This window comes from Pleurodeles waltl, chromosome 9, assembly GCF_031143425.1.
Source record: "Pleurodeles waltl isolate 20211129_DDA chromosome 9, aPleWal1.hap1.20221129, whole genome shotgun sequence".
NCBI lineage: Eukaryota > Metazoa > Chordata > Amphibia > Caudata > Salamandridae > Pleurodeles > Pleurodeles waltl.
In genome coordinates this window covers 779,898,559-779,923,815 of record NC_090448.1, presented here as the reverse complement: position 1 = coordinate 779,923,815, position 25,257 = coordinate 779,898,559, and the positions used below count along the sequence as shown (strand labels likewise).

The following is a 25,257-nucleotide window of genomic DNA, read 5'->3' as shown; positions in this document are numbered from 1 at the left end:
GGAAATTTGTAGGAGGATGATGGCGAGGGAAAAGGGTGTGTGGCTGGATCGTAGACATCCTATTTCTAGGGCGATGCTGAAAGATATTTGGGGTGTACTGAATCGGGTTTGTTTCTCCGAATGGGAAGTATCTATGTTATCCTTGTCTATGTCATGGCTCTATCATGGGGCTTTTTGAGTTTGTGAGTTATTAGGCACCAGGGGTTTGAGTGGTTCACGGAGTTCTCAGGTAAGTTTGGTTCATCGGGGGTTCATTTAGGTCTCCCCCCCGGCATATCAGGCGTAGGTGGTGCAATCCATCATGTTGGCGAGTGGGATTGGTTGTACGCTGGGTTAGGGCAGGGCTTGATTTAGCTTATATATAGTCTGGGTGGGGTTGGGGTGGCCTCTTTTGGCCGTGTCACACACCAAGGAGTCAGGGTGTGGTTGTTTTGAGTCCCTCCTGCCCTCCCTTAATAATTGTATTTTAAAACTTATTGTAGGTTTGTTTTAGTTACTAGTATGCTTTGTTCATTTAAAGGATTTCATGATAATTTTAGGCAGTTCCTATTTACAATCTGGCGGATTTGCTTATTTTATGCTTTAGTGGAGCAGGTCGATTTTTTAGGTCATTGCCGCAGGTAGTGTGGTCTGGTAAGTGGAAGTGCTTTTTTCATTCTGTTTTCCGATCTGAGGTGAATCAGTAAACAAAGAGAAACAAAGTTGGGTGGGTGAAGGAAGCAAAACAGCAGAATCGACGCCAGAGCAACATGGACGGAGGGCAGTTGGCTAAGAGTTTGAAGAAACACAGTCTAACTCTCTTCAGTATTCACTCGAATACGTTTTCTTAGCCTCTGATTGGCATACATAGATTCAAAGCCTTGTTTTTAGGTTGAGTCTAGACATCGCTCACGCCGTCTCTTCAAAATATATTGCATCTTTTTGTAGGCACAAGCATACTCCCTTCATGAGCATACAAAATCATGGCCTGACATGTTGTAGACTTTTTTTTCATTTGTTAAAAATCATAGATGCTGCCCAACATGTCTTAAACCATTGGCAAAGACAATGAGTCCAAAAAATGAGACAATGCTTGTATTACTTCCTTTTGTTAACCTCCATGTAGTCCTCATTGCATCTTTTGGATTTCCTCTCCTCTCTCATTTTTAGGTCGAACGTAAGCGTTCGACCTCTTGTATACTTTTAGTATACTTCTTATGGCTTAAAGCAATTTAATTTGTTGGTTGCAGTGTCCTTTAAACATCCTTGCATGCTAGTTGTCAGTTCTGAATTTTTGCCCCTCCTTTTTCTGTTTCAAAGCAGTGACCAACTACTGTATCATTCCACTTTGGTTTCTTTTATCTGTTGCTGTGACGGACTACTTTGTCATTTCTTTGATGTTCCCCTTTCACTGTGGGTATTTTAGGCTGGTAGCTGCCGGCGTTTTATTGCAATATTCTGTTGCTCCCATTTTCTCCCATGTCGCAGACATTTGTTTTGGCTTTATTCCAGTGCTGTTCTCGTTTACCTCTGGCTCCTAAAATAAGCTTATTTTACAAAAGAAACACCCAGTTATTTAGCTCACTGCTCACGAAAGCCACTATATGCCCTTTATGGTAGAATGTAGTTGAACCTAGAAGCAATGATGTGAAAATTGCTTAGCCTCACATCACATCTCAAGTCTCTCTCTCCAGAGTATCTCCCTGCCAGCACTCACAGCTTCGCACACAGGACATTGCTTATCTCCTTTACTGGTCCTTAATCTTCTCAGGCTGCTCTGCGTGTTGAAATGCGAGGCAAGAAAGCTTGCAAGACTTTTCATTCTTTTAAAATAAAATAAAATACTTTTCCAGCCTTATTTTTTAATTTCTGTTCAGACGTTTACACAACGTGAGGTAGTGCTGTCATTTTGTCTCTCATAAAGGGCGAGTGATTTCTGATGCTCTATCGGACTTTTACAGCACTGGTTGTCGCAAATTTATCAAAAAGTTACATACATTTAATACGGTTAATTCTGCATCAGTATGTTCCAAATTATATTTATGGTGCCTTGTTGCTAGCTGGCACTCTGGGCACATGTCATGCTCCATTTTTTTATTCCTAAGACCAGATAGATTTTAGTATTAAACACACACTTACACCTATAGCATTGTTTTTACATGAGATTTATATGATTTACTTGAAATGTATGTGCCTTACTGGCTATTCATTAATAGCAGATTCTTGGATATAAAACTGGCAGAAGTACTATCCTCTTTTGACTTGCTTTACTGGCCCTTGTCAAACGTTACTCCACACAATACAACACCACACACTTCCACACCACTCAACATAATTCCAGGCCACACAATTCCACTCCTTACCACATAATTCCACACCAACCCACATAATTCCACTCCACAACACACAATTCCACTACACACCACATACATCCAATACACACCACAAAATTCCACATCATGCTATATAATTCAATGCCACGGCACATAAACCCCCTTCACTCCACTCTACAACACACACAATACCACATAATTCCTTTCCACATAATTCCAATACACATAACTCCACTCAACGCCACACAATTCAAGCACACACAATTCAAAACCAAACTATTTCACGCCACACAATTCCACTCAAACCCACATAATTCCACATAACTGCAATCCACACAATATAATTCAACATCCTTACATATAGTTCCAATCCAAGCCCCTCCACAAAAACCCATACCATACAACATAATTACACTCTGGCGCTATTAAAGGCCAACGCTCTGAATAGCAAGGTTGCGTACTCTTAAATCCACCCCTGGCCTCTTTAATCCACTGTCAGACACTCTGTGCCCCTTTAGCTCTCTTTTGTGGGTTCCTGCTTTCTTCCTTTGTGTGTTTTCCATCTTTCACTTCCCTTGTCTTTCACCTTTGTGAGTTTTTCCCTCTCTTGCTTGCAGAAAATGTCTGTCCACTGGCAACCACCAGATCAAATTAAGCACTGGTTGATGCCCCTCGTTCACCAAGTCTGTGCATCTCCAAGGTCTTAAGTTCTCATTCTGATGAGCTGTTTAGTGAGTACATATATTTATATATATATTTATATATGTGTTTGCTTGTGGACATGTATATCCCACCATTCAATCTTTCGATGACTTTTTAAGCTCTCTCATGGCTGGAACTTTTGTTTTACAGATGAGCATAGTTTGTGTTTTAAGGGCATTGTTTGTAATATTATTATAGCAAGCCTGCTTTGCCTGAAAATGTGTAATGCACTAGGCTTTCTAGGGCCTAAATATATGGTTACACTGCAGAACGTTCTGCCATTCTCTTTTCTTGTGGTTATGCCCATTAGGGGCTGACTAAATGGTTACATGAACATGTTTCTTACAAATATTATTTTTATAGTGGTGCCCTCTAGTGGCTGTTCTGAGCATTACAGTCAAGATACTACAATATTCTCTGCACTTGGAAACGCGCCCTATAATGCTTTGTGGGGCATTCCTTTTTCAAAACAGTTTTGCCCATAACTCCCTGCACAATGTGCTTTTCCTGTCTAGGTCATCTCTTGGTCCCCAAACTAGACTGGGAGGACCCCAAAATATTATAATAAATATAATAAATAATGGCAATAGTTTCATTTTTTGACGAAGAGAGAGGAAGATGGTAAATAGAAGTGCTTTTGTTATGTGCAGGGCCACTGGTATTATGTGGCAGAGAGGACCAAATTATGCAGCAGGATTGATCAATTTAAGTGGCAAGAAAAGTCCAGTTATGCATTTTCAATGCCAATAGCATTAACTCAAGCAAATGTGAGGCCTATTGCATTCAAATGCTTGTTATTTGGTCTTGTTGGCGTAATGTAATGAAAGAAATCCTAAATTAAAAAGCATATGACTATATGGACCTAGAGACATTTTAAATCAGCCCTTTTCACCAACTGATATGGCATTCACATTTTATCAGCCCACTGCAGGAACAGCATGAGGCAATGAGTCAGCCCACTTCCACCCTGTGGTCTCCTGAGAGTGATGGCATTTTGCTCTATTAGATGTACACATTTGTCTAAAAAGAAGTGTACTTCACTGCCAGGGATTGAGGTGCAATTTTTCACGTTGGCAATGCTTTTTCTTTCCAATCTTTGTCCTTTAATATTCTTCTGGTCATATTTGTGATTTTTAAAATACATTTCCAGGCAATGGCAATTCAAGGCCAAAAGTATTGTTTCTTTGGGCCAGTAACATGTCTTTCTGTGATATGCACTGAATGCAAAATTGGTTTCTATGCCAATTCTAAGCCCACCTGTCTCCTAGGAAGCACTCATATTGTTCTATTATAACCCTATAGAATAGTTCATTATTTTTCAGAACTGTAACCTATTTATTGCAAGAATCTGATGGCCTTGTTCATGCAGCAGCACGTTTTCTTTTTTCCCTTTTGGTAAATCTATGCAAAATCATGACCACTCATCAACTTGCCAAGGCCAGACCTAGTGGTTTTGACAATGCTTGTTTTTAAACATTGTCATGATCATAGTTAACCAAACTGGCAATGTTTTAACAACAGTTACAAAGTAGCGAGATCCAGGACTTTGCCACTTTGCACACCCCTGTTCATCGATCAAACTCATGGTGAACCTAAGTCAGGAGCTCACAGTGACGTCGAACTTGACAGACTAAGCTACACACCTTGGGATGTGCTTTCTAGGGATGGAGGCCTTCTGCGAAGCCACAAAAGTGGACCTCGCTGCATAGTAATGCCGATCATTGTGGATAACATCATATATTGACTCTGATTTGCATGGATCCCATAACCAATTTTCTAATTTTGTAGTAGGTTCCACCACACGCTTGCTCAGTATAAGGTGCACCCTGTCATTTGCACGCATCACACAATGTTCACCCTCTTATATATTTACTCCTATTAAATTGTGCTCCATCGTGTATGGAATGTAAACAAAGCCAATGGCATTTCATTCTTAAAAGAGGACCTCATAATATATGATTACTCATTATAAAGAGTAAACCATCAAATATTTGTTACTGGTGCACTATACGTACAGCTAATAAAGCTACTTCTATTACATGTTTACTTATATGAAATTGGAACTCATCATACATTTAATCCTAATAAATTTGGGAAAAACATATTTACTGTTAGTAAAGTGGACTACATTGCCTATAGACTCCTAACAAAGTGGTTCCCATGGTGTACTAATAAGAAGGTGCATCAAATTATAAATATACAACAAAATGTATGCAGAAACAAATAAGTTTGTCATATACATACTTTCAGATGGTTCAACCTGTAACAAGCATTGGCGAAGCCAACAGCTCTTACCAATGAGCACTATTGGCTTTGAAATGTTCTGTAGCCTTGCTGTACAGCAACACGGATTCCTTGCTGTGTGGCTAAAACTAATCAAAGAAAGCACTATGACACAGCCAGGGCTAATGCACTTTAAAAAAAATGTGCATTAGCACTTGATGCATCAGTCTTTTTAATTATTATTTTAAGCCATGCTGCACAGCAGCCTCGTTGCTATACAGCATGGCTAAAATGATTGCCAAAAGACAGCACTGCCCATGTTGTCCAGCATGAACAAAATGCAGGGGCAGAGCCAATAGTCTCAAAGGTGAGACCTATTGGCTTTGCCAATGCTCGTTGATATTATACGCAAAGGGAAAAAGGGGAAAAATTCTGCCCACTGAATAGGTCAAAGCTTCTCTCCCTCTTTCAACAATCCCAAGTTTAACCACTATTAGTTCAACAGATCTGAAAGAAGTGATATTTATGACTACTGAAGAGGGGGGGGGACGTGACTAAAGTGACTAAAGTGGAGTTCACATTAGAACAAAGCAGAGGAGGGATTAAACATCCTGGGCATATCTAAATTTGGGAACTGAAGTTCACCCACTGAACATTTGGAGGATTGACACAACAGAGTGGTCTGGTGGAAAACCAAGTACGTTTAAACCAACAATTGGTAAAAAAATATATATATTTATCCCTGCAGTGAGTGTCATAGTAATACGGTGTCATGGCCTTATCCAAATAGAAAAAAAGTGCATAGTTTAAACCAATGATAGAGAGCAAAATGAGGGCTCACGAAGTTGGTTTGAGTTAAATAACCATTATTCCCTTCTTATGATCATGTCAATCATGGATCTTCCGCGTATGTTTTGGAATACTCGCTCAATGTACAATTTTGCAGTTGGAATATACGTGATTTCCTGCAAAGGGGGTACATGCGAGTATCATTTACACGAATATCATGTTATGTTTTTGCAGGAGACTTGGTTGCAATAGAACCCAAATACCAATAGTTTTGCATCTATCTCTGGGCCAGGTCTTACTCGTGAAGTGTGGCGATTATGTGGGGGTGTCCTTACACTGATTTCCACAAGGATAATAAGTAATGTGAGAAGGGCTGAAGTGGAATGCGAGTGGTTACAAATAATAAGTGTTGAAGTGCAAACAGATGTGGATTTTAGGATAAATGTAATGTTAGTTAACATATACCTACACAAAGAGTCAAAATCAAGTCTTAGCGAATTTTGAAAAAAATTGAAACCCTGATGTCCAAGCTACAGCCAGAATTTCTGGATAGCATAGTGATCACTGCAGGTGACTACAATCTGAAAATCGATCAGAGGAAAGTAGATGATGTATTATATGACATTCCTGACATGCATAAAATCCCATACAGAGTTTTCCCGATAGTGCCGCCTTCGAATGCTGCAAGTATTGTGTGTCACTGGTTAGCTAGAAATGGATTAATAAATCTAAATGGTCCTTTGAACTAGATAATCCGGCAAGCAAAACATTTCAGTTTGGGTCTCACTATTGCCCTATTGATTACATGTTTGTTTCATATGAGATTGTTTTTTATGTTTTCATGATTTTAATGTAAAGCAGTATGAAGGTAGTAATCATTGGTTACTACAGGAGGCAGATACTGAAAGATGCAGCTGCTATCGATAAAATGCTATTAATAGAAATTGATTTTCCAAGAAGATTAAAAATGCTACTTGGTTCAAGGCAGCTCGAGGTTTGGAGTAAATTCCAATTGGTTTACGACCCCTGGAACAATTGTTCCAGCTATAAAGATAAATTAGCCTGGTTTGCCTCTCTTACTAATAGCATGCTTGTATGTTACAACAGACTAGCATTGTTAGTAACAGGAGGAGATGCCAGCCTAGAACTCTATCCCTAGGGTGGGTTGATCAAGATTGTAGGAATGTAAGAAAGTCATTCGAAAAACACTGCTTGCTTACAGGAGACACTGATGAGCTGTAAATGTGGATCAAATACAGGAGCTGGCAAGGCAGTATAAGAACCTCATTAGAATCAAGAAAGTGTCCTTTTATAATCAAAAATGAAATGAAATGGTGGAGGTGATGCAGACGGGAGGACAGGTAAAAAAAATTGGAGACTGTTAAACAATACATCTTACACATGCTGTGTCTTTTACTGAAGAGGATTGGGTTTCACATGTAAAACATGTATATGGCTCCATCTCCTTAAACACACCTGAAAAAAAGTATAAAGTAGATAAAGAGATACCCAAAAACTGGAATCGAGTAGAAATGGATTTCTCTGGTCCCCTCACTAAAAAGATACATACATGTAATCGATTGCACCAAGGGTGTGATCTAGCTCTGATCCTTTTCAGTTTATGAGTGGCCAACTTACCCAGTTCATGAAATATCTTTTCAAATTGCCTTTTCAACAAAAATGGGACTTATCCATATACCTTGCTTAGTGTACCCTGATGACATTGTTATATTAGATTACACCCCAAGGTGTCTTCAGAAGAAACTTGTCATCTCAACAGAATACTGTAAGGTAATTTTCTTAAGGATAAACAAGAAACAAACTAAAGTTTTAGTTTTTGAGAAAAAAGTGTCCCATTTTAGTTGCTTTTAACACAGGACAAAATTAGAAGAAATTAGAATGTACAAAGATGTAGGAATGCTCTTTAAAAAAAATGTAAATTGAATGAACACATAAAAACTATTAAATCCAGAGCATTTTTACAGTCACGTTTCCTTGTGAAATCCAACTCCAAATTTGGAGGGCTGGCACTCATAAACATTTTTGCACAAAATCCCGCCTATACCACTTTATGAATTGGAAATATTCTAGGTAGAAGGAAGTGATATTTTAGACCCTGTGGACAGTAGTTGTTTAAAACCTACCAAAGGTTCACTGTCCAAAGTATAAGCTGTGGAATTAAATTAATGCTGTGGTGGTCACATATTGTTAGTACACATTTTTAACAATATTAAATAAACTCTCATAAGATGGTGAAGTACTGGAATTATCCCAGATATGTTGTTTAGTAGCACAAAACAATTAACTTAAAGGGGCAAAGGTTGTTTGTAATATATACTGTTATTAAGTAGTATTTTTGTCCCCGGACTTTTGACGATTGGGACCTACTTCCACATAAAGAGTCAGTAAATGACATGGTATTAATTATGTCTTTGCTAATGATTGACTTTTTTATCCTAAAATCCCTCAATTAGGTTAATACTGGAGACCTTGTGAAATCTGAATGTATTTATCTTTTTTATTTGCCAGACCCTGTGCTTTGTCAGGAAATGTTAAAGTGCAGATTAGGATGCAACCCCATATTGAGAGTTCCATCTGGGCCTGTACACATTAAAGAAATGGGAGGTTCTGGTGTATGCCCTTTGATTATGAAATGTACTATTACTCATGGCTTAATTGTTTGCCCTTTATTTATAAATATGTGCCATAACATGTTAAAACCCTCATTTATAAAATATGGGATCTGCATGAGATATATATAATGCCACTGTGGAATCCAATGTGCGCTTTTTCAGTGTTATAATTGGATTGGGACACTCTTTATGATTTGTGAGAAATTTGGATAATCTTGATATGCAATGATGAGAAATTGTGTAGATCGAGTATTTGCTTTACTGTCAATTGTCCTAATAAACATATTTTACCACTACTACTTAGCCCAGAGCATGCTCAGGTGAGCAGGTAGCCTTCAGGAATGAAGCAGGACTTTGTGGTGTTTCTCTTATCGCTTAAATCAGGGTTGCTTGTTGTTCTTCTTACTTATAACTTTTAGGAAAGATTATCACATGATGTAACCATCGCCATCCTTACCTCTAACTGGAGTTCTCTCCTATATGTATCTTTCCACTTTATCATTCATAACCAATTATCTGAACATCTTCTAAGTACTAGAAATAGAGATCGCTGATGGAGTTTCCAATAGAACTAAAAGGCAGGGTACTGAGAGCGCTAGAAGGGCAACACTGAGTTATCTGTGTAACCACGTATTGTGTGGTTTGACTCATATAGGTCTTTGAACATTTTTATTTTTTTGCCTTTCACAGATTACAATGTGTCTCGAGACTACTAACTATTTCCAAAGACATTGTGAGATTCTATTGGGCCTGCTGAAAATTCCCGCCAGTATTGATGTGGCTACCTGTGATGGTGAACTGCAATCACACATAGTAATTTAATAATATTCTAGTGACAGTCCTGAGACTTCCCAACAATCCCAGAAATCCCAGCAACTCTTCACTAGATAAGCAAGACATCCGGTAGTTCTATGGACACTTTTGTATGCTGCGGTTAGTTTGACATTTAAGGACGTGAGATTAAAACAGATGTTACCAAGCAGTCTTCTAAAGGGGGGAGAGTGGGAAGGTCCCTACGACTGGTTGCTGGGGAGAAGATCTAGTCCAGTGGTTCCCAACCTGTGGGCCGGGGACCCCTGGGGGTCCGCGGCTGCTTAAAACATTTAATAATATTAGGTCCCAGCTATCAGTAATGACTCCTCGGGGGTCCCCGTGTTCCAATAATGATTCAGTGGGGGTCCCCGGGCTCCAGTATTGATAAAATCGGGGTCCACAGAAGTCAAAAGGTTGGGAACCACTGATCTAGTCTATTGGCTAAGCTGCGGACTAGGAAATCTTGGGACCTTGCTCCCGTGCTTGACTGCAAACAGTGTGATTCTTGGCAAATACATTTATCTCTCAAAGCCTCAAATAGAAAAATGTGTAAATCCCAAACTGATGTAGGGGGGGGGTGCTTTACATCTGAGCTAAGTTTAGGCGATATAATAGCAATACACATGTGTGCACAGAGTCTTTCACAGCATGGACACACCTGACGTAGAAGGTACAGAGAGTGCGAGGCCTGTGGACACCGAGTATAACGTGGCACCTTGTTAGGCGGCGTGAGACGCCTGTGGCACAGTGCAGTGTGAGGAATGTATGGCACGTGAACATAGTCGCCACCGAGCGGTGCACACCGATAAGGATTGAAGAGGGCTTCAGGCGTGTACACACAGAGTGAGGATCTTGAGGCACACGGACAAACCGAGTTAAAAGTTTTGTGAGACTGGAAGGAGCCTGCACTGCCATTGAGGACTTTAGACTCTGTTGCCGCCGATCAGTCACCTTTCACAGGCGCTAGACCCAGTGCTTAATTTGACCCAGTGGTGGCACATGTACTAATTTTTGTGGTCCAGGGCATTCTTGTCATCATCAGACTCTGAGCAACAGAGGGAATGGCAAAGAAGGAAGAAAAGATGAAGAGAAAGAAGGGGGGACTGTGACCAAGAGAAAAAAAACAGGAAAGAAAAATAACTTTCAAGAGTGAGATAAAGAGACAGGAAACGTAGTCAGTTGGAAGAAAGTGGCATGGGATGGTATAAAGACGACACCTTTGGTATTCAATAATCCCGACATTCCGCAGTGGAAGAAGCAGGTTCCTAAGTGCAATTTGGACCGTTGCACTTATATATTTTTTTTTTACTTAGGGACCGATCCTATTACCCAAAAAACATCTAGAGGAGCGCTGAACTCACAGCATGCAGTACATGAAAAGCAAACTCTCCTAACTGTAGCATCATGCACCATTCATTGTGTCAGCAAAGTGACACCAACCTCTGATATTGGCCCTACAGATACAAACAGATAGCTATTCTGCTGCCCTGTATTCCAGACTGTACCTTTCCAATAGGCAGCATGTACAGCAAGGCTTGGAATCCGAACCAGGCCAGGAGAAGCAGCAGGGTGTGGGGGTTCCAGAGGGAGTCGGGCGCTGGCAGAGGTCCTGGAAGGCTCAGCACACTTGCTTGCTCTGTGCCGCAGGTCAGGAGGAGGTAGAACACGGTGCTGGGCATGAGGAAGAGAAGTGCAGCAGCTCCTGCAGGTGACGGAATAAAAGTGATGGGGCGTTATTCCATATATACTGCACAACAAAGCCCGAAGAAGGTTAGTGTTGAAGCCTAGAAGAAGGGTAAGAACCGTAACTCGGGCCCATTTGAGAAAGAGAGTGACTGTTTATATGAGTGTTGCTCGGGGCGCGAGGGGGGAGGGGGTGCGAGAGAGTTGTGACGGATGTTGTAGGACACTATAAATATATGTACACTAGTAATACACCTACTACGCTGTCATGGTCGGCAAACATTAACTATTCTTTATTCCACATTTACTTACAAGCAGTTAGGTCGGTATAGCGCATGCAAATTATTTGGTTCTATATAACACATACTACATGGTGAGTAAATTCCGTGACAGACAATACTCTGAGCCCTGGGCTTTCAACCAGGTTCAGGGCTCTGCCGGTTCCCTGTTCATGCTTTCCAAGTACCTATACATACATAAATACACAGCATAGCTTGCATCTTGGAAGTGCTGCAAACTGAGTAGATCTTTGTGGTAGCCCTAAAAAGGAGGACAAGTTACTAACATAATTCAGATGTTTATACATCTTGATGTGGAACAGGGCATGGGGGGGGAGGGGTAGAGGCAGGGAAGAAGGCTGTCATATGTCGAGTTCCAACACTCCTACATGGAAAGACTGGAGGGGTTCACGGAAGTGCAAACAGTAGGTGGGGCAAATGATGTTCCCTTTTACTTTCCTGTAGTAAACCGAGACTGAAGAAGGTCTCGGGGTACGAGGGGAGGTGTGAGGAAACGCCTGCATACTTATAAATGGATGTCAAATGTTGGTGTGGGAGGACCATGACCCACCCAATAAGTGCCAAATTGTGGGAGAGGGCTGAGACGTGCCTATGTATGGATTGCACACGACAAGCCAAAAAAATAATAGGCGGGGGCATACTCTAGGTTTGGGTTTAGCACAGCAAATTAGCAGGAATGTAGGAAAATCTTGGGGATTCACTCTCTCTTGGCTCCACACAGAACACCTACTGAGGGTCAGGGAGAAAGGTTGGTCATCTCGTGTCTAGGCTGTGTGTAGAACAGATGAATAAACCTCTGTAAAGTTGGAGAAGGGAAATCAATAGAAAGCTGGCAGCAAACCTGCCCCTTACCCAAAGCACCACCAAACTCCCTTTCTTTAGTCTGCGGTACTCTGTATTTGTCCGACATGGCTCTCACTCTCAAAAGGGTGGGTGAGAATGGATGGGTTGTCCGGAAGTATCCTGGTCTCTTCTTGTGCAAGTCAATAGTTTGGAAGGAACCACACTCTACTGTAGTCTACCGTGTCCAAGTTGGCTGTGGCAGATAGTATGGAGTCTTGTGATTTTATGGATGGATACTGCCGGGGTTGTTCTTTGGTTCTTCTCTTCAGTCTCAGTGGCAGCTTGGGATGATTGAACAACTGTCGAAGCAGATATGTCCTTCGGCTATTCTCTGTGGGTGCAACAGAGGGGTGGAAGATCCTGCTGGCTCAGAAACTCCCAGTGGATGCAGTTTGTGATCTTCTTTTAGTGGTTCACATTTGTTGGGTGATTCATAGGCCCTGTTCTTTTCTTCGAGGTGCATCACAAAGGCAATATCACCTTAAGATGAACTTCTAATTGTGCAGCAGTGCCTTGGTGTTCACTTTGACAAAGTTCTGTGTTCTCCTCCAGCTTCCTGTAAAGTGAAAGGAGAAATAGTTCAAAACTATGTGCTTGATTCACAAAGCATTTGCTGTTTCTTAATCTTGTAGTACTCGAGGCTTAATCTTAGACTTCAGAAATAAGCCACAAATACTCCAAGAATCAGCCACACTTACTCAAAATAAAATCTTTGTGAGTCGGGTCCTCTGATCTCTGAGCAACACACTGTTCCCATTTTGTCTATGTGATGCACGTCTGAACCCTTGTGCGTTGTGATTCTGCATTTTCCACAAAAGAATAATATCTTGTTTTAAGCTACACTTTTCTGGTGACCTTGTAGTACACTAAATAACCTGCTTATGCTGTATCATATTTTACTCTTTTCATAAACAGTGGGATCATACACTCAAGTGTAACCTTGTTAATTTTCATACAAGTCCATAGAGTGTGAGTATTATTCCATCGTTATCAGGTTTACACATTTCATCGTTAGAGGCTTCATGCACTTTCAATGGGTCTACTTCATCATTTGCTTCATTGTCAAGTATAGCCTTTAGGTTTGATTCACAAAAAGAGAGTAAACTACACTCTGAGTTTAATGACTTTGTATGGATGCAGGTTATGGACCTGATTTAGAGTTTGATGTAAAGGTTACTTCCAGTGGCAGCTGGTGATCTTTGAAAAGTGGTGGGGCATAATACAAGCCAGCCACATTTTTTTCCAAAGTTGCCTCACTCATACATACTCTTTCTCACATTCACTCCTTCCCCTTACTCAATTTAACTCCGTCTCTCATTCCCACTTATACTCACTGGTTCTCTTTCTCACTTTGTGATACACACCCACACACTCACTGACCGTGGGACCTGGTGCAACTGTACCTGCTACACCACTAATAGCTACACTCTCCACACACTTCTACTTCCCCTCACAACCTCCAATCACTCGTTCTAACACACTCACACGCATTCGCCCACTCCCTCGTACTCATTTTCAGTTATTCATACACAATCTCAAACACAGATTCTCACTCCCTTCAACTCTAGTTGACACTTTCAAACACACACACTGTCAATGAATCCCTCAGTCCCATTCAATCTCAATCACTCACAAACACATAGTCGCATGGATAGAGAAACAACATTTTTCTTTAATAACTTCGTTGGCAAATTGAAGGCTCCACAGCAGCAGCAGAGAAGAGGGATGTGGTTCTGGGCACTGGAACCAGAGAGCCACGATTCCCAACAGAGAGCAGATGGAGCAGCAAGGGCAGGCTTAAAAAAGGGAAGACCCACCTCAATCCATCGCCCAGCTTCTTCAGAAGACAGGAAGCACACCATATAGGAAGCTGAGATGGTGCTGGGGATCCTGCCCTCGCTGCTCTGTGTGGTTTTTTGAATGGCCGCAGGGATGCAGTGATGTGCCCCGACAGCCACATTTTAGCAAATATACCGTGTTGCCTGAAGCATGTGCAGTATGTCTGCTAAATAAAATGGATTGTGCCTGTGTGAGGGCATCATAGTTGAACTAGGCCCCTCAGACATGCGCAATCCAGACATCCAGGTACAGTGTGCTGTGTTTTAACAGCACTCTGTAGCTGGATCATGTGTCAGTCTCCTCAGGTCCATCTTCCTCATCGAGTCATTAGGGGCCTGGAGATCAGACACAGAAGGGTGACCTGCGCAGTGCTCATGAAAACACAAAATTCATGTTTTCATGAACACTGCTAATTTGACAAATACGGAGGGGCCTCACAGGAGGCAGGGGCATGGCTCGAGTTGAGGAAGGATACGAGTAGGCCCCATCTACCCACTATTTTCAGAGGGAAGATGTTGTCTACCCTGCTACAAAGCTGGCCGCTTTCAGCAGAGTGCCATGTTCTTTTCCTACTTCTCCCAGAATTCACAGAAATATGCTGAACTTGCCCAGTGTAATTACATTTTTTGACACCGGAATAGTTTCAGCAGTGCCTGCACGTTGTCTGGTTTTGTTCTGAGCAGCAAAGTGCAGGTGAGAAGGGAGCTTATCGGATTCCAGCTTCTGCCCATAGCAAAAGCCGAAATTAAGGGACCATTAGGCCTCTTTTTTGTTGGAGTAGGAGCCACGCACCTAGATGCAATGGGAAACGCTTATATCTTCATAGGTACTTACGAGAGAAATTATTTTGATTTTGTTCAGTCCCTGTATATAAGAGATATGCACACATTGTAAGAATGTCAGATGTGTTGGTCGCCCCAGTATTTACACAAATAAAAATTGAAATACCACTATTTTGTTTAATTCCTTTTATAGCGCTTTAGCACCACAGTAGTGCTGAAGCGCTCCAAAAGAAATAAAAAAAAAAATAGTGGTATTTAAATTATTTGTGTACGTGTGATGTAAAGCTCTCTGTAGTGCCACTACTCATCCCAATGCAGGGTGTCAGAGTGCTTTACATCACACGTACAGATTATACATTTACAATAAATCATATGTGTGTACATCAATATAAAGGATGTGTTACATAAGACAGTGAGGGTTACAAGTTGTATGAGCCACACATCCTTCATAGCTCACTGTGCTATATTAGAAGGGTTACAATTTATGAACTGCAAGTAACAAAAGGATCTCTGTGTTAAAAGCAGTAAACCACTTACCCATCTACATAAAATACAAATCTGTCATAGGTGTGTTACATAATGTGCTTTGCAGGAGACATATTAACCTTCTAGGCTACTTTGATTAAAAACTAGGACTAGGCAAAACACAGATCTCTCCAGCAAACGTGTTAATATCCAAAGTTATCTTTACAGTATTTTTATTCCCAGACATTTACTGGGTGCACAAATATCTCTGTGGCAGGTTCCTTAATGTCACAAGATACTTTAAAATACAGACATTGCAACTAATTAAGCAGAACAGATTTAATGCCATGTTTCTCCCTGTTGCCAATTTCTTTGTGGGGAGGTATAAAACAAATATATAAGTTGAAGCCCAGATTTTGAGTTGGGGTTGCATCAATATTTTGGCACAACCCCAATGCAAAATCAAATTTGTTAACTATTGTAATGTGCTCAAATGTACTCATTATAGACCAGCTAAACTTATGAAAAGTCTTAGGATCTGACGTCACTTCCTGCGAGGCCATGGGTTGTGCTGCCACTTCCTGTGATGCACAATGGTGCTATCTTGGGTAGATTAATACATTTCATAGTTAACAACTGCAGTTTCTAGCATCTTTATTGCAATGTGTTAACTACTTTGTTCTTGGTGCCAAGTTTAGTATGCCACAGGCGTAAGTACTAATCAGTATAATACTTGTTAAATCTCTTAATAAATTTGAGTGTCCTCATAATAGATCGACTGAACATGCATGTCACTTCCTGTGATGTCACGCCCATTCTGCCTAACTTGGTGAGTCCCCACCACTTATTTTTTTAAGATTTGAGCCCTGGGCAGGGAGCTGTGCCCTGAAGACCAGATAATATGCTGCTGCTGGTTACTACGCCACAGCATGACGGATATCCCTTTCACCTTATTAAAAGTACATTATATCCATTGCCACTTGCAATGAGGTGGACAGGATATTATTCCGCCAAACTCTAAATCATGTCCTTACTCATTTTAGGAAGGTATAAATATGTCCCAAGTTAAGTTTTAAAACCTATGGCAGAGGCAGGTTTCCAAACACCATGCTGGGAAATTGTGTGAGTTATCGTGACCAGACTTTGGCTCCTCTATATATCTATTGTACAGAGCTCACTACTGTGCATGGAGACATGAAGTTTCCTTTGTGCGATAGAACATTCTTACTACAGATTCCACGGGGAAAATATTTTTACCTATGCACTCACTAAGGTGTACCGGTCCACCTTCTCATCTAGGAAAGGGATTTACGGTGCAAAGTCACTTCGGTTAATTGAGCCATTTGCACATGTAAGATGAATTGCACTGATAGCTTTGTGAATTGTATCTCACGCTTGTCATAAGGAACACTACCATCCATCAAAGTCTGGGTTATTCTTACTCCAGACTTAACACAACACAATCTATCACATAATTTGGTCCTATATTTTTGCAAGTTGGTAGTGGTCCTGACGCTAGTGCTCAGAGTTGGGCACCGGAGAAGAACCTATTGCTCAACAAATGTCAGATATACAAATGAGTTTTTTTAATTGAGGTTTGCTCACCCAGTATTGCAGGCTTAAGTGACTTGAATGGAGACTCACTCATTCCCATAAATTTAAAGGAGCCTCGCTTACTTGCACTCTGATGAGTCAACTTTAATCCTGTTGTGTGTTCCACTTTCCTCTATGACCTTTGCTCATGCTTTCCTATCATACTGTTTGCATAATATCCTCCCTGTCCTTATCTGTGTGAGAGAGATAGTGTCTCCCTTCTCTTGCTCAGCCTGTGCAGGTTTTCAGTCTCTCAACCACCCCTTCAAAGCCTGTCATATTTCTCTCACGGGACTATCTGTTTCCTCTCCATCTATCTGATACACCATAATGAGGGCCACTGGAATCATGTGATTCAGTGGCCACTGTTTTTCGCATAGTTGTATATTTGCCGCATAACTCATCATGTGCTGTATAATCTCCCGACCTTAATAGGTCAGTCACTGTAACGTGTTAACCCTTTGGCAGGTGGGCCACTAGGTCACAGATTCAGCTGAAGCTCCAGGCGTGTAAACTTGGCGCTCACCCTAAAGACACAATTAAGCAGCGGACCGCAAGTTTGGTAAGGCGCTGTACCAAACTCGAAATCGGGCCCTTAGTTTCGTCTCACCAGAGGAGACTTCCCTGCCTCTTACTCGCAAAACACATAGTACACGTGTGGGTGAGTCTCAAAGAAATACTGGGACTGTTTTAAATTTCTTAATATCGCGCTGGGCTGCTTCCAGTCTCACAAAAATGAATAAACGTCAGCACTGGCATTATCTATTTGTGTTTTCAGAGAAATGTTCCTAAGAATGCACCCAACGAGGGAATGGCCATCTAACCTCTAACAAGTCACAGACAGAGCTCTCATTTTCCCCAGGTACATGCCTGAGCAGTTCATTCAGTCTAATTTTTTTCTTTGCATTCTGGAATTTGCATCTTTTTATCACACCAGGACTACAAGTCCCAGACAGCACAATGAAAATTGGATGAGATCAGGTAGTCGCCATACACCCGGGAAACTTGAGAACCCTAAGGATACAGCCACACTGAAACAGCTTGCTACAAAGATCTCTGCGTAGTCACGTGTAGTATACTCCGCAGGTCACAGACTTCAGTCCCAATAAGATCGTATGGCAAACGGGCTGAGCACTTGCTGCTGAGATCTGTGAGCAACATAAAATCGGGATTTACGCCCGTGGGGCCTAGACAGTCTTCCAAAGATAAGAAAGGGAAGGCTACGGCAGACTCTGTATATCATGAGCACCGAGCCTCGATGATTGGTCCTCTATTTTAAAGAACGAAGACTCACCTGCCGCGTCTCCCACCTGGCCCACTCAGTTCCTTTTACTCTTACTGGCACCAACCCTTTTGTTAAACACCCCTCCAGTCGACCCACACACGCCTACGGGCAGATGTCCAATCACAGGCTGTGATGACAAAACGCAGGCCAATTGAACATGTAACAGCAGATTACCTTTTAGGTTCATTCCCTGCAAACTATTGGTGGAGAGACGTACGCGATGTCTACCATTGGCTGGGAAGTGAGCACAGTTGTGACAGCTGTCAGCAAGCCCTGGAAAGCCATTGGCTGTTTGCTGTGGTGCGTGTTTGCCTCTGTCTCAGAGTTCTTAGCCTTTTGTATCTTTTTTGCTACAGGCTGCAAATAGGCTCCAATAGTCAAAGTTCTAATAATATCTGAAGTATCGTATCAGAAGCCAAGAATAAATTAAGGTGTACATGCTTGAACTGTGACGGATCGGCATAGTTAACAAACAATGTGTGTGCGTGCGCGAATGTACTTATATATAGACTTATACGTTCTTATATGATGTTTGTAAATTGCATGTATGTGTACCATCTCGCTGAGAACAGCAGGGACACGGTGACCACCACTCCTAATTTTGCACCAGCGTCCAATCATTATAGCGTATTCGGTAAACTCGCTGCTGTTTCTTTGGGGAAGAATAACAGCCTGATAGTTCACTAATAGTGCGTAAAAACCACCAGCATGGTATGAAGCAAGATTTCGAACATATAATAATAATAATAATAATGAAGATAATAATAATAATTATTATTTTTATTTATTCGATCAAAATAGTTGATCATTAAAACAAAAACAATACAGTAGATAGAATAAAATATAAATACATTATAAAAATAATTATTGATAAAAACCACCAAAGAGAAATAACCACACGTTAAAAAAATACAGCACAGTACTCAACTAACCACTTAGGCCCTAAACAAGTTCACGCCGCTTTTGTGTCAAAAAAAGACACTAATGCGGTGCAAAAAAAGTATAAATCAGGGCCTTAGAATCAAGAATAAATAACTAGCATATAATCATTTTTCAATAAGTAAAACAGAGCTACTAATAATAGTTATAAATATAGTAGCGACTCACCAGCACACAATAGTAGTAATGGGTAATATAATACTAATAAAAAGCTGTTTCTTCTATTCAGCTCTATTCTTGGGCTAGCGCCAACAATAATGACACTAGCCAGATAGGGGTGGCGGGATGGGAATAGGAGGTTGGGCATGAAAAAATGACGTTAGGCTGGTTAGCGGCAAAAAAAGTGCAGCTAACCAGCTTTGCGTCATTTCCAGGTGCACAAGCATCCTAAAATATGATTCCTGTCTTAGAAAACACAGGAGTCATGCCCACCACCCGAATGGCCAGCAGAGAGGACCAGTGTCCCCTGGGCATGTCCATTGCATCCAGTGCCATGCAGGCGGCCCCTAGTTGGGGCCCCCAATGTGACTTTAAAATAAATAACAATAATACTTACCTATACTTACCCTACTTACCGGGGATGGGGTTCCCCATCCTCTGATGTCCCTCTGGTGTGGGTGGGGGTGTTCATGGGGCTTGGGGTTGGCACATGTGGACCCATTCCATGGTGTTTGACCATGGAAATGGGTCCACAGGTCCCCTAACGCCTGGTCTGACCCAGGGGTTAAATAATGGCACTAAGCAAGCTTAACTCCATTATTTGGGTCCGCCTCCCAGCCGCGCGTCATTTTAGCATGGGAGGTAAATATGGGGCTATGGGGGTAGCGTAATTTTTTGGATGGGCACGCATATCTTGCAACTCATTGATGCAAGGTGGGTTCATGCATCTACAAAATGGTGCAAACTCCAATATTTTGACGCTAGATGGGTCTAGCATCAAAATATAAGTATGGAGTTAAGTTTGCTCCGAATTTGCATTAAAAAAATGACGCAAATTCAGCTCAAACAAAGTATAAATATGCCCCTAAATTCTTTAGATTAAACATACATTGTATTCAGGAAGCAATAAAATCAAATCAAAATCGTATTTATAGAGTAAGGCTAATGACCCACAAAACTATCTTGTGTTTTTGTCACTGCAGCAAGCTTTCTTAATGTTTGTCGGGACACAAAATGCAAGCCCAACCTATTTTGTTTGTCATTGCTTGGTTCAACCTCAGAGAAGTAAAAGCAGAGGTTAATATGATGGACTTTCCTACAGGGTGAAGTTTTCTGTTATTTAGCTGACTCCTAGCTAAATAATAAAGATTATGTAGTAATGGAACCTACTATGTCTTGTTATTAGACACCGCCAAGACCTTTCTTTGTTGCTATTTCTTCACAGCAAATGGTGTGCGAATAGCATAGCCAGCTTCTGGGAATGAATGGAGGACAGCACAATATACTGTGAAGTGTATATATTTTCAATATTAATTATTCAATATTCAATGCTGGCTTTGTGATGGTGTGACCAGTGCACTTGCACCTGGCGTTGAGCTTTGGAGATGTGCTGTGTTCAGAAATAACTGTTGGTTTTAAAAGCTACTGCTGTTTCCTTATGTGTCCATCAGTTTTCCGACAACAATAAAAATGTCAAGATTAGGCTGGTGATTAATGTCACTCTTGGAGAGAAATTGGAGTTGTGTCTAATGGCAGTTTTGACTCATCATTAAGTAGCACTGAGGGTTAATGTGCCTGTTGAAAAGAATGTGTACATGCAGATAACAGAACTAAGGGCCTGATTCAAGGAATGTTGTGCTGCACCCAATGCAGCTCCACTTTCCTTGTGCCCCTTAGCGCCCCCCCTAACGCCACCATGTGTGCGCCGTATCTAAGATACGGATCTCCATGACGGTAGTTAGGGAAACTAGCATCAACGTTTTTGATGGTAGTTCAGAGCTTTGCAGGACTAGCGTCAAAAATGTTGATGCTAATCCTGCAAAGCACCCAGAGGCCCATTGAAAACAATGGTGTGTCTCTTTTTAACACCTGCTCTGAGCAGGCATTAAAAGTGTCGAAAAAATGATGCAAAGAAATCTCTTTGATTTCTGTGCACCATTTTTTCGACCCTCTAATGGTGAAACAAACACCATCTTCAGATACATGATGCCTGGGCAGACCTAATGTACCACAAAGGGTTACAACGTGGCGCAATGCACGGATTACGCCACTTTGTAAATCTGGCGCGGCAATTTTTTCCTCGTTGGGCCACATTAGCATAAAAAAAATCCTAATGTGGCGCAAGGAGGCGCCAGGGGCTCTCAAATCAGCCCTAAATGTTATGTGGATAGCTCAATACTTTACTGCTTTTGTCAAGAGATTCTTTTACTACTTGCAGTTTATAAATTATAATCCTAATATAGCACAGTGACCTATGAATTGTCATCAAGGGGCTGCATGGAAACTACATGGCATGGGTTAGAAAGTTATGTTTTCCCCCAATCTTTCATTATCCTAAAAAGTGGCTCTTTAAGTAGAAGTACACTCTTATAAGTAATGCCAACGATGACCACTGTGTTCTGTTTTAAATCCTGAGTTTGTGCTTCTCCAGACCAAACATTCTCAAGATGTACTGCCTACCAGTTTGGACGATGGGATTCGTACACCTTCCTACACCTTGTAAACCTCATTGGTTTATGTAAAACATCCTATAGACTGATTTACACATGTATGACTCATTACCCCTGTTTATTGAGTGTGTAATGTAGAGTGCTGTGACACCCCAGTGTTGGTATGAGTAGCACTATAAAACAAATGAAATGCATGTAAGAGAGTGGCTGTGGATAGAAAAGTGGCACTGCTGGAGAGTTGTATTTAGGGAATCTGTGGAGAAAGATGTCATGGTGTGGGTGCCAAAAAAAGACTGTCGCACTGAGCGCCACCGGAGCTAAACCTGGCCTGGGTATTTTAGGGAAGGGAGAGGAGAAAAGGTTAGGTCAGGCAGAAACCCTTGGATTAACCACTAGCCTTAGGTGACTTTGGGAGTGGTGTTCTACTCGCCATACAGTACTTCAGTGCCTAGTCAGGGGCAATAAGCTCTATATAAATCCAGTTACAATGAAGTGCAATATAATTACAGTGGTTTGGAGTAACAATGTCTTCTGATAACAGTGGGCATTCTGTTCAGTCTAATATAGATTCCCAATGCAATTGGTATAATGTTTGTGCCTCAAGGGGCCTCTGTTATAATAGTATTTCAAGACTTGTGGCTACATGCAAGCTTAAGGAGTTGAAGAAGGTATGCTGTTTGAATATGATGTCCAGACATTACATTTTAGTTATGTAAATATAATCATACATATTATTGGTCAAAAAGTGAACAGATTGTTCAACGATGTGTGTCCATTAAGAAGAAATGTGACAGATATATCAATGTTGCGTTTGTTAATTAGCAGACTTATCAGAAATCCACGGTTTTTGGAACATGGTATCTGTAAATCTGGGATGGAAAATGTGCATAAAAAAGTAAACTAAGGGCACATATGCTAAATGCTTACTGACACTCTGGCCAGTCTCCATAAATACACATTCATAAGCAATCACCAACTGTTCCAACCTGCTAAAAGAGTCCCACCTACAAAAACATAAATTGGACAAAGAAACACCCTGTGTTTCGTTGTTCTGGGAAATTGGGCTTTTTTAATAGATGTCACTTCTCAATAACACGCAAAGTTATATAGAAATGGTTTACCGTATGGTGGATTCTCACGTGTAAAATGGAGATTTCAGAATGGTGGCTGTGTGGTGTTGCAACTGTAAGTTTAGGTAGGTTTACAATAAAGAGCTTTCTATCAACAGCCATTCACACAGCAGCAGCCTTCTCCGTCCTCGCTTCTAAAGCCTGGAACGACACCCCCCTGCAATCAGAGCCACCTCTTCAGCTCTTGAATTCCTAATGTGGCCATGCGGTGCCAGAGCATCTCCTGGTCTTCTGTTCATGATCCCATTGTTCACTCCAGATTGTCCACTCTCGTACCCACGCTGGTAACATTTCTGCGAAGTTGCTGGATGCAGCAATTAAAATTATTATTATTATTATTAGATATTTGTAGAAAGCATGGCTTGCCGGAGGCCTCCCAGCACTAATGCAGGACCATTGAACAGATAAAGCTGACAGGTTATAAAGGAAAAATAAAGGTCTTGAGCTTTATACGAAACTGAAGTTCTGAGTTTTCTGACCGAAGCTCCAGTGGTAAAGAATTCCATAGGCGACCCACCTTGAAGGGAAATGATCTGCCTCCCCATCTTACTTTATTAGACTGAAATGGATTGATCAAAGAAGCAGAGGAATATCTGAGTGATCTCTGGGGGTTGTAAGGAGTTATAATATGCCTGAGAAAGGCCGGACCCCTATTGTGGAGTGCACGATGAACGTAGCAGGCAGCTTTAAAGTTAATTCGCTGTTCAATGGGGAGCCAGTGAAGGGAACACAGAGCAGATTTAGCCGAGTGGTGTCTCGGGGTACCCGTTAGAAGGCGGGCAGCAGCATTCTGCACCACCTGTAGTCTCTTTAGCACATAGGAAGGAGAACGGAAGAACAAAACATTCCCATAGTCTAGGCGAGACAGTATCAGGGCCTGGACAATGATCCTTTTAGCTACAAAGGGAAGAAATGTGAAAATCTTCCTATAGGTCCTCAGTAAGTAAAAGCAAGTAGCCGCCAATTTCTTTGAGTGACATTCCATTGTGAGGCGAGAGTCCAGCCAAAAACCTAGACTCTTTATATTATCTTTGGGCAAGTGAAGGTCATTTAGTCCATCTGAGACTAAGGCAGGGGGCTTCAAACATGAAAAATGTCCTACCAACATAACCTCCGATTTTACCTCATTTAACTTGAGTTTGCTATTCGCCATCCATTTGGCGACATCGGATAGGCATGAAGAGAGAGTGGCAAAATCTGAGCCGGTCCCAGTAGAAAAAGAAAAAACACAATTGAATGTCATCGGCATGAGACACAAGAGACAATCCATGGGGTTCCAGCGATCTTTGCCAGGGGGGGCATATAAATATTGAAGAGCGTAGGGCTTAATGAAGAACCATGTGGAACCCCTACAGGTCAGTGGGAAGATATCAGAATAATAGGATTTATCCAGGACTTGAAAAGTTATTTGACTCAGATATGAGGAAAGCCAATTGAGGCACATACTTTCAATTCCCATTTGAGAGGCTCTGCAAAGAAGAACTTTATGATCTACCATGTCAAAAGCGGTGCTTAGATCTAATAAAATGATTGCTGCATATCAGCCAGCATCCACATGCCGTTTAGTGTCTTCAGTGACAGCCAACAAGGCTGTTTTGGTGCTGTGGAGTGGTCTGAATCCCATTTGGGTATTATGTAGAAGATTATGTTCCTCTAGAAAACCTGAGACCGTAGAGCTGATATGTTTCTCGATTATTTTTGACACAATTGGTCTATAGTTAGTGAAGCTGTGTCAAGATTGTTTTTTTTAATAGAGGCTTAACTACTGCATGTTTCCATTTTTGTGGGACATGCCCATGTAACAACGAGTCATTCAAAATGTTCATTAGCACCGGTGATATAGCTTTGGATCCTAGACCTAAGATAGAAGGGGGGAAAGGTCCAGAGGAGATCCGGATTTTATGGAGCCCAGAAATTTATCTAATAGATCTTTAGTCAGAGGCTGGAAATCTGAGAATGAGGCTTGAGGGGGCTGATCGTCAGGATGAGGGACAAAGTAATCCTCAGTGCAAGAATTACTAGGAAGAGTTGCTTGGAAGTCAACAATTCTCTTTTGAAAAAAACAGGCTGAGTCATTACTATGAGCACCCTCTACTATTTTCTTGACCGGAGGAAGTTTAGTTATTTCCTCAAAGTTAGAGAATACCTCTCTAGGAAAGTGTGAGGATCATTCGATCCTGGAGGTATAATGGGTGGTTTGTTCCGCCTTAATTTCCAAATAGAAAGACTGACTCGTATTCCTTTAATCACTTTTGAGACCAGGACCTTATGATTTCCTCCACTTTCTCTCCATCCACTTACATTCTTTTTTTAAATCC

General features: G+C 41.3%; 1 protein-coding gene across 1 annotated transcript in view; it reads right to left on the bottom strand.

Moving 5' to 3' along the window:
* TM7SF2 (transmembrane 7 superfamily member 2) overlaps positions 1-18,372 on the bottom strand; it is an 85,999-nt gene extending 67,627 nt beyond the window's left edge. Inside the window, exons 1-3 of the mRNA XM_069207980.1 lie at positions 18,271-18,372; positions 12,307-12,853; positions 10,978-11,174 (exon numbers count right to left, since the gene is read on the bottom strand). Of these exons, the coding sequence (XP_069064081.1) occupies positions 10,978-11,174; positions 12,307-12,364 (255 nt within the window). The 5' untranslated portion in view covers positions 12,365-12,853; positions 18,271-18,372. The remainder of the gene's footprint in view (positions 1-10,977; positions 11,175-12,306; positions 12,854-18,270) is intronic.
* Positions 18,373-25,257: the final 6,885 nt, after the last annotated feature.